The sequence below is a fragment of the Mobula birostris genome, chromosome 9 (genome assembly GCF_030028105.1).
Source record: "Mobula birostris isolate sMobBir1 chromosome 9, sMobBir1.hap1, whole genome shotgun sequence".
Lineage (NCBI taxonomy): Eukaryota > Metazoa > Chordata > Chondrichthyes > Myliobatiformes > Myliobatidae > Mobula > Mobula birostris.
In genome coordinates, this window is record NC_092378.1 from 132,424,099 (window position 1) to 132,438,782 (window position 14,684).

General features: G+C 45.4%; 1 protein-coding gene across 1 annotated transcript in view; it reads left to right on the forward strand.

Moving 5' to 3' along the window:
- Positions 1 to 14,684, forward strand: part of shisa9a (shisa family member 9a) — a 369,503-nt gene that overhangs the window by 242,061 nt on the left and 112,758 nt on the right. The window contains exon 3 of the mRNA XM_072269532.1: positions 2,792 to 2,807. Coding sequence (XP_072125633.1) covers positions 2,792 to 2,807 — 16 coding nt within the window. The remainder of the gene's footprint in view (positions 1 to 2,791; positions 2,808 to 14,684) is intronic.

Sequence of the window (14,684 nt, forward strand, 5' to 3'; positions counted from 1 at the left end):
GTGCTGGCTCCAGGAAAATCCAGTGCATGGGCCTAGAGCAGGAAAACAGGCCTTACAAGGTCTGTCCTTGGCTGTTGTTAGGTACTACACTGCGAATGACACCGATGCACAGATGAAGCAGATTTCCTTGTCATTTGCGAGTGTGGCTTTGTAATTTCAGGGCTAGAAATTATACTCTTTTCTTTGCTGTTGTCATTCCCCTCCACAGCCACAAATGTTGACAGTTTGTTGCCTCTCTCTGCCTGTCCCATTACTCCTAATAGCTGGCTATTTAAATCCACCACGCTGCTTGCAGTGCTGAGGACTAAGCTCCTACCATGCCAAGGTATCGTGCAAGTTAAGTGTTGTTTCAGCATGATTACCGAAATTGTACGCAATTGTTATCTGTAATTGTGCCAGAGAACGCGGATTCACACAGCTCGTGCAGTAAGGTTTATGCGTCATAGGTGTAAGAAAATACCTCTGCTGCATTAGTTCGAGATATGGAGGTCATACAACACAGAAGCAGATCTGCCTTCAGCCCACCATGCCCATGCTCATAAGTATTTATTTTTAATAACAGTACATGATCTGCAGCCTTCTATGCCTTGGTCATTCTTTCCGTCATTAAATGTCTAACCCAAGTGTTTCAAACCTTTTTATGCCATGGACCAAGACTATCGAGCAAGAGTCCCTGGACCCCAGGTTGGGCACCCCTGGTCTAAACTACAAATGTATTAACCTTTATTTTTTCTGCCTTTCATATGTTATCTTTCCAACTGTTTGTATTGTAAGGTCTTTGGCCTCTTGGAAGAATAATCCTGAAAAGATGAGTAAAAAGCTCCAAGAGTCTATGACGAATTTGAACTCTGGACTTCGAGCATGAAAGCAATTTTCCCCATTTGTTGCAAAGAACGGGCAAACCCAGACACAGGACACCGGCACGGAGATAGAGTTAGGATGCAGACGAGGGCGTGAGCGTGGCAGGAGCTGAACGGCAAACAGGAGGGTGAACGGGAAAGCAAGAGGTAGACAAAACTTTTCTTGACACAGGGCATTGCTGGAGCTGAACGGCAAACAGGAGGGTGAACAGAAAAGCAGGAGACAGGGTGTTGCTGGAGCTGAATGGCAAACAGGAGACAGGCGGCAGGCAACATATCTTGACACAAAGCGTTAAATGGAAAGGCAAACAGCAGGCAATACTTATCTTGATATGGAGAGACAGAGTTACATAGGTAAACCTTGGTACTGAAGTAAAACTTAGAATATGCAATCCTAAGCGGCCGTGAATGTGAACTACCACAGTGGCTGAAACAATGATCTGGTGATGAGTGGATGCAAAGCCGGGATATATATGGTACAGGTCTAGATGAGAATCAGGTGTGCCGCAATCAAAAGGGAATTAGGAGAATATGGGGAATTAACGGTCGGGACCGTGACAATAACAGCCCCCCCTCCCACCCAAAACGGGAGCCTCCAGGTGAACCACCAGGCTTGTCCGGATTGTCTCGATGGAAATCTCGGATGAGGGAAGGGTCCAAGATGAAGAAGCGGGTAATCCAGGTGTGCTCCTCAGGACCGTATCCCTCCCAATCGACCAGGTACTGGAGACCCCTGCCTCGGCGGCGCACATCCAGTATTCGCCAGACGGTGTACGCTGGGTGGTTGTTAATGTCCCAGGCGGGTGGAGGGGATTCAGCAGGAGGGCACAAAGGGCTGACAGACACAGGTTTCGGTTGGTAGACATGGAACATGGGATGAATGCACGTGGATCTGGGTAGCTTGAGTTTGACCACCGTGAGGTTGATGATGCTCTCGATATTGAATGGTCCGACGTAACGAGGGGTGAGGTTTTTGGATTCAGTTTTGAGGGGGATATCTCTTGGAGAGCCAAACCTTCTGACCAGGCTGATAGTTGGTTGTGGAATCCAGTGGCGGTCGGCAATACTCCGGTTGCAGTCAGCGGAGCGGAGCAGGGCCGAGCATGCATCCTTCCAGACCTTGCAGCACCAGCAGAGATGGGCCTGAACTGAAGACAGACTTACCAAAGCTCTGAGGGCTTGACAGAAGGATTTCCAGACTTGGGAGATGAATTGGGGGCTCCGGTCAGAAACGATGTCAGAGGGAATTCCATGAAGGTGGAAGATGTGTTGGACAAGGAGGTCGGCTGTTTCATGGGCTGTAGGGAGTTTAGGAAGGGCTATGAAGTGCACGGCTTTGGAGAAATGGTCCACCATGGTGAGTACAGCAGTGTTACCATGTGAAGGGGGTAGTTCAGTAATGAAATCCAGAACAATGTGAGACCAAGGGCGGCCAGGAACAGGTAGGGGACGAAATAACCCAGCAGGTGGCTGATGGGAGGCTTTTCCACGGGCACACACAGCACAGGCAGAGATGAAGGAGTATCCATTGTGGGCCACCAGAAATATCGCTTCAAAAGGGACAGAGACCGGACAACATCAGAGGTGACTCGGGGGGGGGGGGGGGGCGGTCCATTGCCTGGGTCAGGTTGCGTCCGTTGGGCCTCTCTAACTACAGACTTGATCTCCCAGGTGAGGGCAGCCACAACACAAGATGGTGGAAGGATGGTATCAGGATTGGAAGGGTCCTCCTCAGAGACGTACAGACGAGAGAGAGCATCTGGCTTCATGTTCTTGGAACCAGGATGGTAGGTGAGGGTGAAATTGAAGCGGCCGAAAAACAGTGCCCAACGGGCTTGGCGGGAGTTAAGGCGTTTAGCTGTCTGGATGTATGCCAGATTCTTATGGTCCGTGCAGACGATGAATGGGTGTACTGCTCCCTCCAGCCAGAGCCTCCACTCCTCCAAGGTGAGTTTGACGGCCAGCAACTGCCAATTTCCAACATCGTAGTTCTGTTCAGCAGGGGATAGACAGTGAGAGGAGAAGGCCCAGGGATGGAGCTTTTGGTCTGGGCTGAAGTGTTGGGAGGGGACCTCTCCTGCCCCAGAGTTGGAGACGTCGGCTTCCACAATGAACTGGCGAGGTGCGTCAGGTTGGACCAGGATGGGAACGGAGGTGAAACGCCTCTTCAGCGCCGAGAAGGCTGAGTCCGCTTCGGGGTCCAGTGGAAGGGGATCCCAGGAGAGGTGAGCTGAGTAAGGGGCGCTGCCACATGGCTGTAATCCCTAATGAAGCAATGGTAGAAATTGGTAAATCCCAGGAATCGCTGGAGTTGTTTAAGCGTCGTGGGTTTTGCCCACTCTGCCACTGCCCGTATCTTTTTGAGATCCGCCCTCAATGATGTACCCCAGGAAACTGACAGAATGGGCATGGAACTCACACTTCTCTGCCTTAATAAATAGTTTATTCTGCAAAAGCTTCTGAAGAACCTGGCGGACATGGTGGGTGTGCTCCTGGAGATTATGGAAGAAGATTAGGATATTGTCCAGATAAACAAAAAACAAATTGGTTAATGAAGTCCCTAAGGACGTTGTTGACCAGAACCTGGAACACTGCGGAAGCGTTGGTCAGTCTGAAAGGCATCACCAGGTATTGAAAATGACCGAGGGGGGTGTTAAAAGCTGTCTTCCATTCATCTCCCTCCCTTATCCTGACCAGGTGATAGGCATTCCACAAGTCCAATTTAGAGAAAACTGTAGCTCCATGAAGGGGCTCAAATGCAGAGTTGATAAGGGGCAGGGGATACTTATTCTTTATGGTGATGTTGTTCACACTGCGGTACTCGACGAACGGATGTAGTGAGCTGTCTTTCTTCCCCACAAAGAAGAAACACGCAGGGGAAGATGAAGGTCGGATAATGCCAGCCGCGAGGGAGACATTTACGTACGTCTCCATAGCTTCTCTTTCTGGGCAGGACAGGTTGTACAGCCAACTGGTGGGTAGTGAGGCTCTGGGAAGAAGGTCAATTGCGCAGTCGTAAGGGCGATGTGGAGGCAGAGAAAGGGCCCGTTGCTTGCTAAACACTTCTCCCAGATCGTGATACTCTACAGGAACCGTGAACAAGCAGGGGGCTCAGAAGCGGACGAGGTCGCAGTGCCCTCCACTGGGGGAAGGGCTGATTGTGGACAAGAGGAATGGCAGAACGCGCTCCAGCTGACGATCTTCCCGGTGGGCCAGCCGATGTGGGGGTTTTGACGGCTTAACCGGGGGTGGCGAGAACCATAGGGGCTTGAGGAGAGGAAATTAAATTGAATCATACCTGCTCCCAATGGTTTCCAGAGAGAAGGGGAAGCAGGGGTTCCATGCAGTGTGTGACTCGGGCCAGGAGTCTACCATCTAGCGCCTGGGCGTCCAGGGGGTACACAATGCTTCACAAGAAATTCCGGCTTGGAAGGCTAAGTTTTCATCCATGAAGTTTCCCTCTGTGCCGGAGTCCACTAGTGCTAACAGAGACAGGGACTGTTGGTTGTAACGCAAAGTGGCTTGAAGCTGCATCCGGAGTCGGGGGATGGAAGGGAATGTTATCTGGCTCACCAGGATCCCACCATCCCCCCTGCTACTGGTGAGCCTTACCCTTTTGGCCAAAGGGGGCAGGTGGCAAGGAAGTGGCCGGACTGGCCGCAATATAGACACTTACCCGGTCTCAATCTCCGGAGTCGTTCAGCAAGAGAGAGGCGGTTCTGTCCCAGCTGCACGGGTTCCTCTCCTGGGGCGGTGGAAATGGCAGGGCTGGGAGCTACTCTAGGAGCAGGAGAAGGAGAGAGGCTTGTTCTGGCGGAAGGCGGTAATGAGTGCCGAGAAGCGGCCAAAGATGGTGGAAGGCCAGTTCTTTATCTATGGCGTTCGCGGAGGCGATTGTCCAACCTGGTGGCTAAGGAGATCAGGGAATCCAGGCTGTCAGTATCGCCCCTCGCTGCCAACTCGTCCTTCACCAGGTCACTTGAATTCATTCCAAAAAAACCCCTGGAGTGACTCATCGTTCCACTCCAAGTCGGCCACTAACGTCCAGAACTCCACTGAATATTCGGCAGCACTACGGGAGTCCTGGCTGAGAATGAGTAGACTCCTGGTAGCGCCTTTTCCACAGACAGGGTGGTCAAAGGTCTTTCTCATTTCCGTGATAAAGGTGGTGAAAGAAGAGCAGATATCCAGTTGGTTATCCCAAACTGCTGTGTCCTACACTAATGCACTTCCCCGCAACAACGCCATGTCATAAGCAATCTTTGACTTATCTGTAGAGTAAGGCGAAGACTGCTGTTCAAACACCAGGGAGCACTGAAGGAGGAAGCCCTGACACTTCCCCAAATCTCCAGCTTAGTGCTCCGGCTCTGGTACGTGAGGCTTTCTAGGCGGGAGGTTCGGGAAAGTTTGGGAGGGTTGCCGCTACAGGCTGTCTGGGCTGGCTAGGCTGGGTTGCAGATGTGGGTTGAATGATATGAGTGGAGACACGGTCCACCTGATTACCGATCTGCGTGACGTGAGCAGACAGGGAACGGAGGTTCTCCATGACCTCCTGGAGGAGTTGGTCGTGCTGTCCCAGTAGGGAGCCCTGGCTGGCTTGTTGGAGGGTGGGTCCATGGTGGCCAATCGTTCTGTTGCAGAGAATGGGTGAACCCAAACACAGGACACCGGCACAGAGATAGAGTTAGGATGCAGACGAGGGCGTGAGCATGGCGGGAGCTGAATGGCAAACAGGAGGGTGAACGGAAAAGCAGGAAGCAGGCAAAACTTTTCTTGATGCAGGGCGGTGCCGGAGCTGAACGGCAAACAGGAGACAAACAGCAGGCAACACTTACCTTGACTCAGAGAGACAAGAGTTACACAGGTAAACTTGGTACTGAAGTAAAACTTAGAATACACAATCCTAAGTGGCCATGAATGTGAATTACCACACTGGCTGAAACGACAATCTGGCAACGAGTGGATGCAAAACTGGGATATTTATGCTGCAGGTCTAGATAAGAATCAGGTGTGCCACAATCAAAGGGAATTAGGAGAAAATGGGGAATTAACGGTCGGGACCGTGACACCATTACATCTCAAGTTCAAGAAAGCCATATATAAGTAGAACTGTTAATAAGGTCAGCTATTGTTCAGTTTAGCTATCAGAACTTGGTCTGTGCCACAAATTTCATCTCCAGGTTAGGCGACACTTTTCTTGTGAATGATACAATTATAAACTATCAGAAATATATTATTTTCAAATAGTGATTTACAGTTCCGAATAAAGGTAGCAGAAGTTGAGAAGTATGATGACTGGTGGTGAAATATATTATTTTTGTATAGCTGTGGAAACTATCTGTACCATTTTATTGGTGATACCTTTTACTATAATACAGTAGATTCTGGTTAATAGCGATACATCGGGACCAGTACATTTTGGCCCAAATAAGCAGCTGTCCTAATTAGCTAAAGTTTTATGGAAATAGTTAAAAAAGTATAAAAGAGACAACTGAGTAACAAATTATGTATTTAAATGAAATACAGAAATTAGAACACTACCAATACTACTATCATACTATAAAACTGTGTATTAGTTCCTAATATTTTTCGATGAAGGGGAATTCAATACTGCCGTTTTTCTTTGATTGGCTGCTAATGAACAAAATCACTGGAGATACCTAGTTCAGGTAATGGACTGCGATCATACAACGCTTTAGAGTCTCAAGTTTAGGCAATTGCATCCTCCAAATCTTCATTTTCATTGTAACATTCAGGGTGATTGTTGATACCCTCAAATTCTTTGTACTGTAGTTTGTAATACTGTATGTAGAAGTAGCGAAATCATTTCATTTCCACTCCTGCCCAGTTCTGGCATCTTTAAGTCTGAATGCTTGAAACCGCAGCGAACGAGGCAGTTCTGAATTGTCTTACTGCATATTTCTCGCCAACCATCTGTGACAAAAATCACTGTTTTTTGAGCACAAGCACATGCAGCGGATGTTTTTTAAAACTCTTCACTCTAAGTACAATGTAGTGTGTAATGGCAACACAAATACACCTGACTGATGCTAGATAGAACTGGTTCAGCAAACGTCTGCTGCCCCAGTTACGCAGCAGTGTCCCAAATAAACTAAGAGAATTTTCTCAATTAGTCTTTCTTCTTTACGAGTTGTCCCAAATAAGAGCTTGCCTGATTAATCAATGGCCCATTAACCAGAATCCACTGTATTTATTTCATAATGGTGAGTCAGGAGGACAACAAACCAAAGGAGTGTATTTAAAATCCATGTTTAGATGTTCATTCACAGGTTGTGGCCATCACTGCCATTTAATACCCATGAGTGAGTGGCCTGCTAGGCTGTTTCAGATAAAGTCATAATGCTTTGTTTGATGTCACATGTAGAGCAGATTCAATAAGAAAAGCAGATACTCTTACCTAAAGGGCATTAGTGGACCAGTTGGGTTTTTATGAAAATCAGATCACTTCATAGCCACTTAACTAATACCAGCTTTTTAAACCAGCATTCATTTATCGAAATGGGGCAGCACAGTAGCATAGCAGTTCCTGCTGTTGTCTCAGAGCTCCAGTGATTTGCAATCTGTCCTGACTGTCCATATAGTGTTTGCACATTCTCCATAAGACTGTATAGGCTTTTGCCAGGAGACCTGATTTCTTCTTACAATCCAACAACATGCTAGCAGGTTAAGTGTTTACAGTACATTATCCCTTAGTATAACTGTGTAGCTGAAAAATCAGAAGGTACTGATGGACATGCAAGACAGAATATGTTACGAGGCAATAATTGGGGGAATGGGACTAATGGAATTGCTCTGTAAACTGGTATAGAATAGATGGGATGAATGGCCTTCTTCTATGTCATAAAGAAATATATGAAATTGAAATTCTCTACCAGATAAACACACTGGTTAAATGATGCTTGGAATATTGTGTTGCATTGTGGTCACCTCATTATAGGAAGGATGTGGAAGCTTTAGAAAAGGTACAGAGGAGATTTACCAGAATGCTGTCTGGACTAGAGAGCAACTCCTATGAAGATAGGTTAAAGAAGCTAGATTTTTAACTGTGCTGTAATTTTCTGTTCGATAATATATATTTTGCTTCCATCTTTTTGGACTCTGAATTGCAAATCCAAAAATAGACATTTATAATATGGAATAAAACAAACTTGTGTGTAGAAAAATAAGTAATTCTGATAAATGGAGTCCCCTTTTTGTTCCAATATAATATTTTCTCCACACAAGTATTCTATACACTTAAATGATGCTATATGCAATATTTTGTGGTGGGTAGGTTATCTTTAACTAAGCATGTCAGTATCTGGATGAACTACCTCTAATTCACTATAACAACTGAGTCTTGCCAAAGGGTCTCGGCCCAAAACGTCGATTGTTTACTCTTTTCCATCGATGCTGCCTGGCCTGCTGAGTTCCTCCTGCATTTTGTGTGTGTTTCTCGGATTTCCAGCATCTGCAGATTTTCTCTTGTTTATGAGAGATCACTCTTCTGTATTACAGCTCTCCTTGCGTCAGATCTGCAAACAGGAATTACACTGAGAAATCTATACCGAAAATAAAAGTTTAAAAATAGCAGTTTGTGTGGTTATTAGTCACTAATTTAATGAATTCCCTCACAACACCAAATACTACTTATCAAAAATGTGAGAAATTCATTATAAACATTATAAATGACACAGGTGGCTGTTAGTGAATTATAGGCATTATATAATTGAACATTCAGCTAGAGAACAGGCACCTCCTGAACGTTGTGTGACTGTTGTGTTATCAGATCCAGAGGCTGCTCTGTTCTGTTGCCATTCTTTGACTGCTGTTGTGGGGTATCTCTTCACTGTAATTTATAGAGGTGACAAAAACTGCACATGCCATGGATCTGGGGGAGAGAGAGAAAATGCTGGAGGTACCCAGCTGGTCAATTAGCACTCTTGGAGAGTTGATCAGAGTCAGCATCTCATATGTGGTAACATAAGCTTAGATCTATTGTTTGTTTATAACGTTTGCTATAATTTGTTACTCTTAAATTTCCAGAAAATTAGAGATAAACAAAAGAATTATTTTATTTTTATTTACTTAATTTAATGTGGGTGTCAATGGCAAGGCCAGTAGTTTTCTTTCTCGAGCATACCTCATTCATAAAATATACTTGTAGAGTTATACAATATTCAACATCACATGGTCATTATTCACTTTACCAAAGATATCGTATGCTTACTTTCAATTGTTTCATTTTACCAACATGGCATCAATTGTCAATTCCTAAACCATCCATCAGCTAAAAGCTTAAGAGATTTTTACATAGGGTCCAGTGCCAGGACAATGTACTCTGTGCCCTTTTCCCTTCGAGACGTTGCAAACGCTGCTCCGGGTTTCAGTGCATCCCTCAGTGTTTATCCCTGCAAATGGGAATGTGCAGCAACACTCACAACACGCTGGAGGAACTCAGCAGGTCAGGCAGCATCTGTGGAAAAGATTGGTCGATGTTTCGGGCCGGAACCTTTCGTCAGGACTTTAGAGGGAAGGGGCAGAGGCCCTATAAAGAAGGTGGGGGGAGGGCGGGAAGGAGAAGGCTGGTCAGTTCCAGGTGAAAAACCAGTAAGGGGAAAGATAAAGGGGTGAGGGAGGGGAAGCAGGGAGGTGATAGGCAGGAAAGGTGAAGAAAGAATATGGGAAAACACAATGGGTAATAGAAGGAGGCGGAACCAAGAGGGAGGTGGTAGGCAGCTGGGGGAGGGGACAGAGTGACATAGGGATAGGGGAAGGGAGGGGGAGGGAATTACTGGAAGTTGGAAATGTGCAGCATTCAGCTATAAGTATTTCCTCGTGCTGGACGAACAACGTGTTTTGAGCAGACCAAAGTAAATGATCTTCTAGTAGCATATTTGCCTTTGTATGCACCTGTTGAAAACAGTCCATCGAGCAGAGTCCTACGTGCAGGGTGAACTTCAACGAAGATCAGTGCACCTTTTTCCAGACCTCTTTCCAAGCATGCACACACAATCCAGAAAGAGATGAGGATTGAAACTGTGACTGTACAATTAGGATGTGAAGATCCTTTCTCCGCCCCCCCCCCCCACTTCCAACATTCAAGTAAGATCATGGAGCTTGTTTGAAAGTTCTGGTGATGAGAAACAATAATGACTGCCTGCTGGGTGAACCATTCACTATTTACTTTTGCAATGAAGACATTGTGTGCAGACTACTAACTGATTGGCTTCTGTCCAAAGGTGTTTTTGTGAACAGACTTGCCAATGATGAAATTTCCAAAGCAACATAGTCAGACCCAACCTTCTTTAACACTAGGGATACGTAGAACCTCAGCATATAGTGACCCTTGGTGTTTGCATATCTAGGGTCTACACACAACTTGATGCAGCCACACACGAAGATAGCCATCAGGCTGAGGTTATACATCCCATCCCTTTGGAGATTTATAGATTGTAACCTTGCAAACATAATCAATTATTGGCAGAGGAAAATGAAAATGGCTCAGGTGTCTAATGAAGCACTGGGAGTGGGGTATGGCCACATCTGTACTACGCACAGCGACTCTGAAAGCACCTCACCCTGAAGACTGGGTTTTTTATCACAATTGTTGAGGTTGGGTGGGTGCTGTGCTTCCATGATCCCAATTTCTTGTTCACCTGGTTTATGATCTTCAGCTCATTTGTGCTTCATGTCCTGGCTGTTCCGGTATCTTCAGATAATTGGAACTGATTTTGAAAGGAACAAAGGATTGATTGGACTCATTTCCAAGAACATAGTTGTTCTTTTGCTGCCTCTGGCCTCTGAGGCCAATTCATACTCCATGGAGTTGTTGTATCCCTTTACCAATTCTCTCTCCAAAGTCCATTTTAGAGAGCACATCTAAACTAAAGTCTCCTGGTCTAAGGTGAGAGGAAAACATCCTCATTCTGCACATGTGCAATCAGATCCCTGAGAACTGCAAGCTCTCAGGTGAATCAGCTATCCCAGAGCAGTCTTGATACAGAATCTTGTAATCCATATTTAATACTGAGAAAAATCACCAGTTCCTGATCTGAACTCTCTCTCATTTCTGTGTGTAGAGAAAGGTAATGTTGCCCTTCCCCCATGGATTCTGATATGTTTTGGCCTTTGAACTGGGTAACTTGCTAGTCCATTTCAGTCTGTGGGTTTGGTTTCCAGTGTAGGTAAGTCTGCGTAAGGATGACATTCTGGTTTGCTAGCAGGACACAAACAAGCCTTTTTGTTTATTATGAGAATCCCAGAGTTTCAATGCCACTGCCCTCGATACTTGCTAGTCTATTTAAACAATTCACTTTAAACTCCCCAGTTTCCATTGTTGGTACTAAATTCATCACTTCAGAGCAATGGTCAGTGCTTGGGATAGTTAGCATAGGATTGAACAACCATGCTTCATTTCTTCACCACATCTTTCTCAAGTTTCCAAGAAGGTAGGAGAGAAAAGTCCTGATGAAGAGTCTCAGCCCAAATTGTTGCCTGTTTACTCTTTTCCATGCTTGCTGCCTGGCCTGCTGAGCCCCTTCAGCATTTTGTGTATGTTGTTTTGGATTTCCAGCATCTGAAGATTTCCTTGTATTTAAGGAGAGAGCAGTAATGCTTCCTCTAAGCCAGGGGTTCCCAACCTGGAGTCCACAGAGCCCTCGCTTAATGGTATTAGTCCATGGCATAAAAATAGTTGGGAACCCCTTCTAAGCAACAGTGCCAAGAATAAAATGAGTAGCCCAGTTCCTGTGGTCAACAAAGAGGGAGTAGTCCAAGTCCAAGTTCAACTTTAATTGTTATACAATGATACCTAAATACCCATGAATTAGGCCAAACAAAACAGCATTACTCCTGGGCCAAGGTGTAAAGCACAGTACCAACAGTCATACACAACACAAGGCATATATGGCACATACAAGAATGCAGTAAACATATAGTCACACACAAAAAAATATAGTGCAAGTCCCTGAGTCCATGAAAATTTCAGCAGTCTGCAGTTGAACAGAGTACAGCTTGTCTTCTGCCGAGTGAACACTGGAGGGCAGCACTGACACCATGTCGTACTGCCTCCAGCAATGAGTCTTCCGGGTACCACAGCAATGACACTGGTAATACTGCGTCTTGAGGCTCAGTCCTTGCCATGACCTAGACCACGCAGCTCCCTCACCACTTGTCTCACCAGTAAGCCAGTACCAAATCCACAGTACCAATGTCCAACAGAGTCTTGTCATCACAAGAAAAGTGACTAAGACAATCACTCGCTGTTGGACTGCACACTGGCTTTGCACAATATTGCCTCTCTGTAGTAGACAGCAGCACAGTCCGCATCATGTCCAGCTCCTTCAAATTCTCTGCCAATGAGCAACTCACTGGTGGGTAGACCTGCAGTACTTTAAGTTCACCAGGGTCTTGAGATCATAAAAAAATTTTTAAAAAGACAGTAACACTTTTGTTGAAGCCGCTATGTCTGAGTGCGTCACTGTCTTACTGAAAGCTGTGGGACACTAGTTAACAGCGTGTGTACAATAATGGGATTTTTAGTGTAGAAACTTGTTCTAATCCCACACAGGGCAGCTGATGGATCTGTGAGTTCTATAAGTAATAGCTGGATTAAAACCTCTCTGACAAATGTAGAGTGTAAGCCAGCAGTTGTAAAGGAGGAAGGAAGTAATATTTCAAAGGCACTTTTCATGACCCCTGTTGACTTTAAAGAAGTGAAGTACTTATAGTCTCTGGAAAGCAGAATCTCTCAGTGGCCACACATTTTAATTCCACGTCCCATTCCCATTCTGATATGTCTATCCACGGCCTCCTCTACTGTAAAGATGAAGCCACATTCAGGTTGGAGGAACAACACCTTATATTCTATCTGGGTAGCCTCCAACCTGATGGCATGAACATCGACTTCTCTAACTTGCGCTAATGCCCCACCTCATCCGTTATTTATTTATTTATATACACACATTCTTTTTCTCTCTCTCCTTTTTCTCCCTCTGTCCCTCTCACTATACTCCTTGCCCATCCTCTGGGCTTCCCCCTCCCCCTTTCTTTCTCCCTAGGCCTCCCGTCCCATGATCTGCTCATATCTCTTTTACCAATCACCTGTCCAGCTCTTGACTCCATCCCTCCCCCTCCTGTCTTCTCCTATCATTTCGGATCTCCCCCTCCCCCTCCCACTTTCAAATCTCTTACTAGCTCTTCTTTCAGTTAGTCCTGATGAAGGGTCTCAGCCTGAAACATCGATTGTACCTCTTCCTATAGATGCTGCCTGACCTGCTGCATTCACCAGCAACTTTTATGGGTGTTGCATGATATTGAACCAGGTGAATCAAGTAACAGGCATGTCATGGAGTAACTGTGCAAACTTTATAATGCTGTTACCACACCATATCCTGAGTACAGCATGCAGAACTGGTCACTGACAGTCAAAGATTTGGTTGGCACAGTGTTACAGCTTGTTGAGCCATTGCCTCACTTGGATTCAATCGAATGCTGTATGTGTGCAACTTGCTCATTTTCCCTGTGTCTGGGTGGGTTTTCTCAAGGGGCATTAGTTTCTTTCCTCACTCAAAAGTTGCATGTTTTGTGAGCTTATTTGGCCACTGTAATTTGCCCCTTATAGGTATATTAGATAGAGGAATCTGGATGAGAATGAAAATTGAGATTAATGAAGTATTAGTATGCACTCGGTGGGCCATAACTTGAAAAGTGACATTCAGTCTCCTGGAGGCAATGTACTGAAGAATCCTGCGTCTAACTCTTCACTATCCTCGACAGCCACAGCAAAACACACCAGTTAATTTGTCTTTGCACCTGGATTTTAAGGCTTTAAGACAAGAAGTTGCAACCCTGTTTTCATCCTTGGTACAATTCTACAGATGTCTGAATAAGTAGCACTGAAGAAGAAATGTTTCAAACTGAAGTCCAATGTTTAGAGGAGCCCATTGCCAATTTTGTTCTGTGCTCTCTGTGGCCAGTATCAGCACTTCCCTGTCATGTCCAAGCTCCTCAAGGCCAGCCTAGGCAGCTGCTGCTGTAGGCTCCTGCCAGCACCCACATATAAATATCAAAACCTTTGCGCCCTTTCACCCAGATTCTAGCCTGAGGAAAACCTCTCCCAAGGTGATTCAAGCTATTATTTTGTTGAGGCACCTGCAGCTGTTGTAGTTGCAGGAAAAGATAGGCCAAAATAATCCATAAGTTGAACTATGAGAACAGAGCCGGTTTGAACTAAACAGGATTTTTACAGAGATATCATCAAATGAGTGAACAATATGGACAGTGAGCCAAGAGAGTAATAAACATGGACTGATTTAAGAAGGAAATTGGCAGTACAGTGAAAGGAAAAGGTGGTGTGGATAGGGAGGGAGAGTAGGGATTGATCTCTTGCTTGAATGATGAACTTACCTCAACATTCCTGATCAAGAATTATTTTGCAAAACATAATAGAGACATTCTGACTCTACCATGGATGGCAGGGCTATGGAGGGCTATGGGACCCGGTGCAGGTCGATAGGAGTAGGCAGTTTAAATGATTCGTCACAGACTAGATGGGCTGAAGGGACTGTTTTTGTGCTGTACTTTTCTATGACTCTATAATATTTGTTGAATCCAGTTTGAAGTGTCACAGGTTCACAAAGGATTTTCCCAATGGTTTATATAAAAAAAATCCTTGTGACTCGAGTAGGGGTTGATAATTATAGACTGTATTCAGACTGTGAAACTAATGAACACGCTCTGTTAAGGGACCTTCTGATATCCTGGACCAAATTATTAGTAAGAATCTAATTTTGGAGCAGCTTCCCTCAGTTTGATTCATCC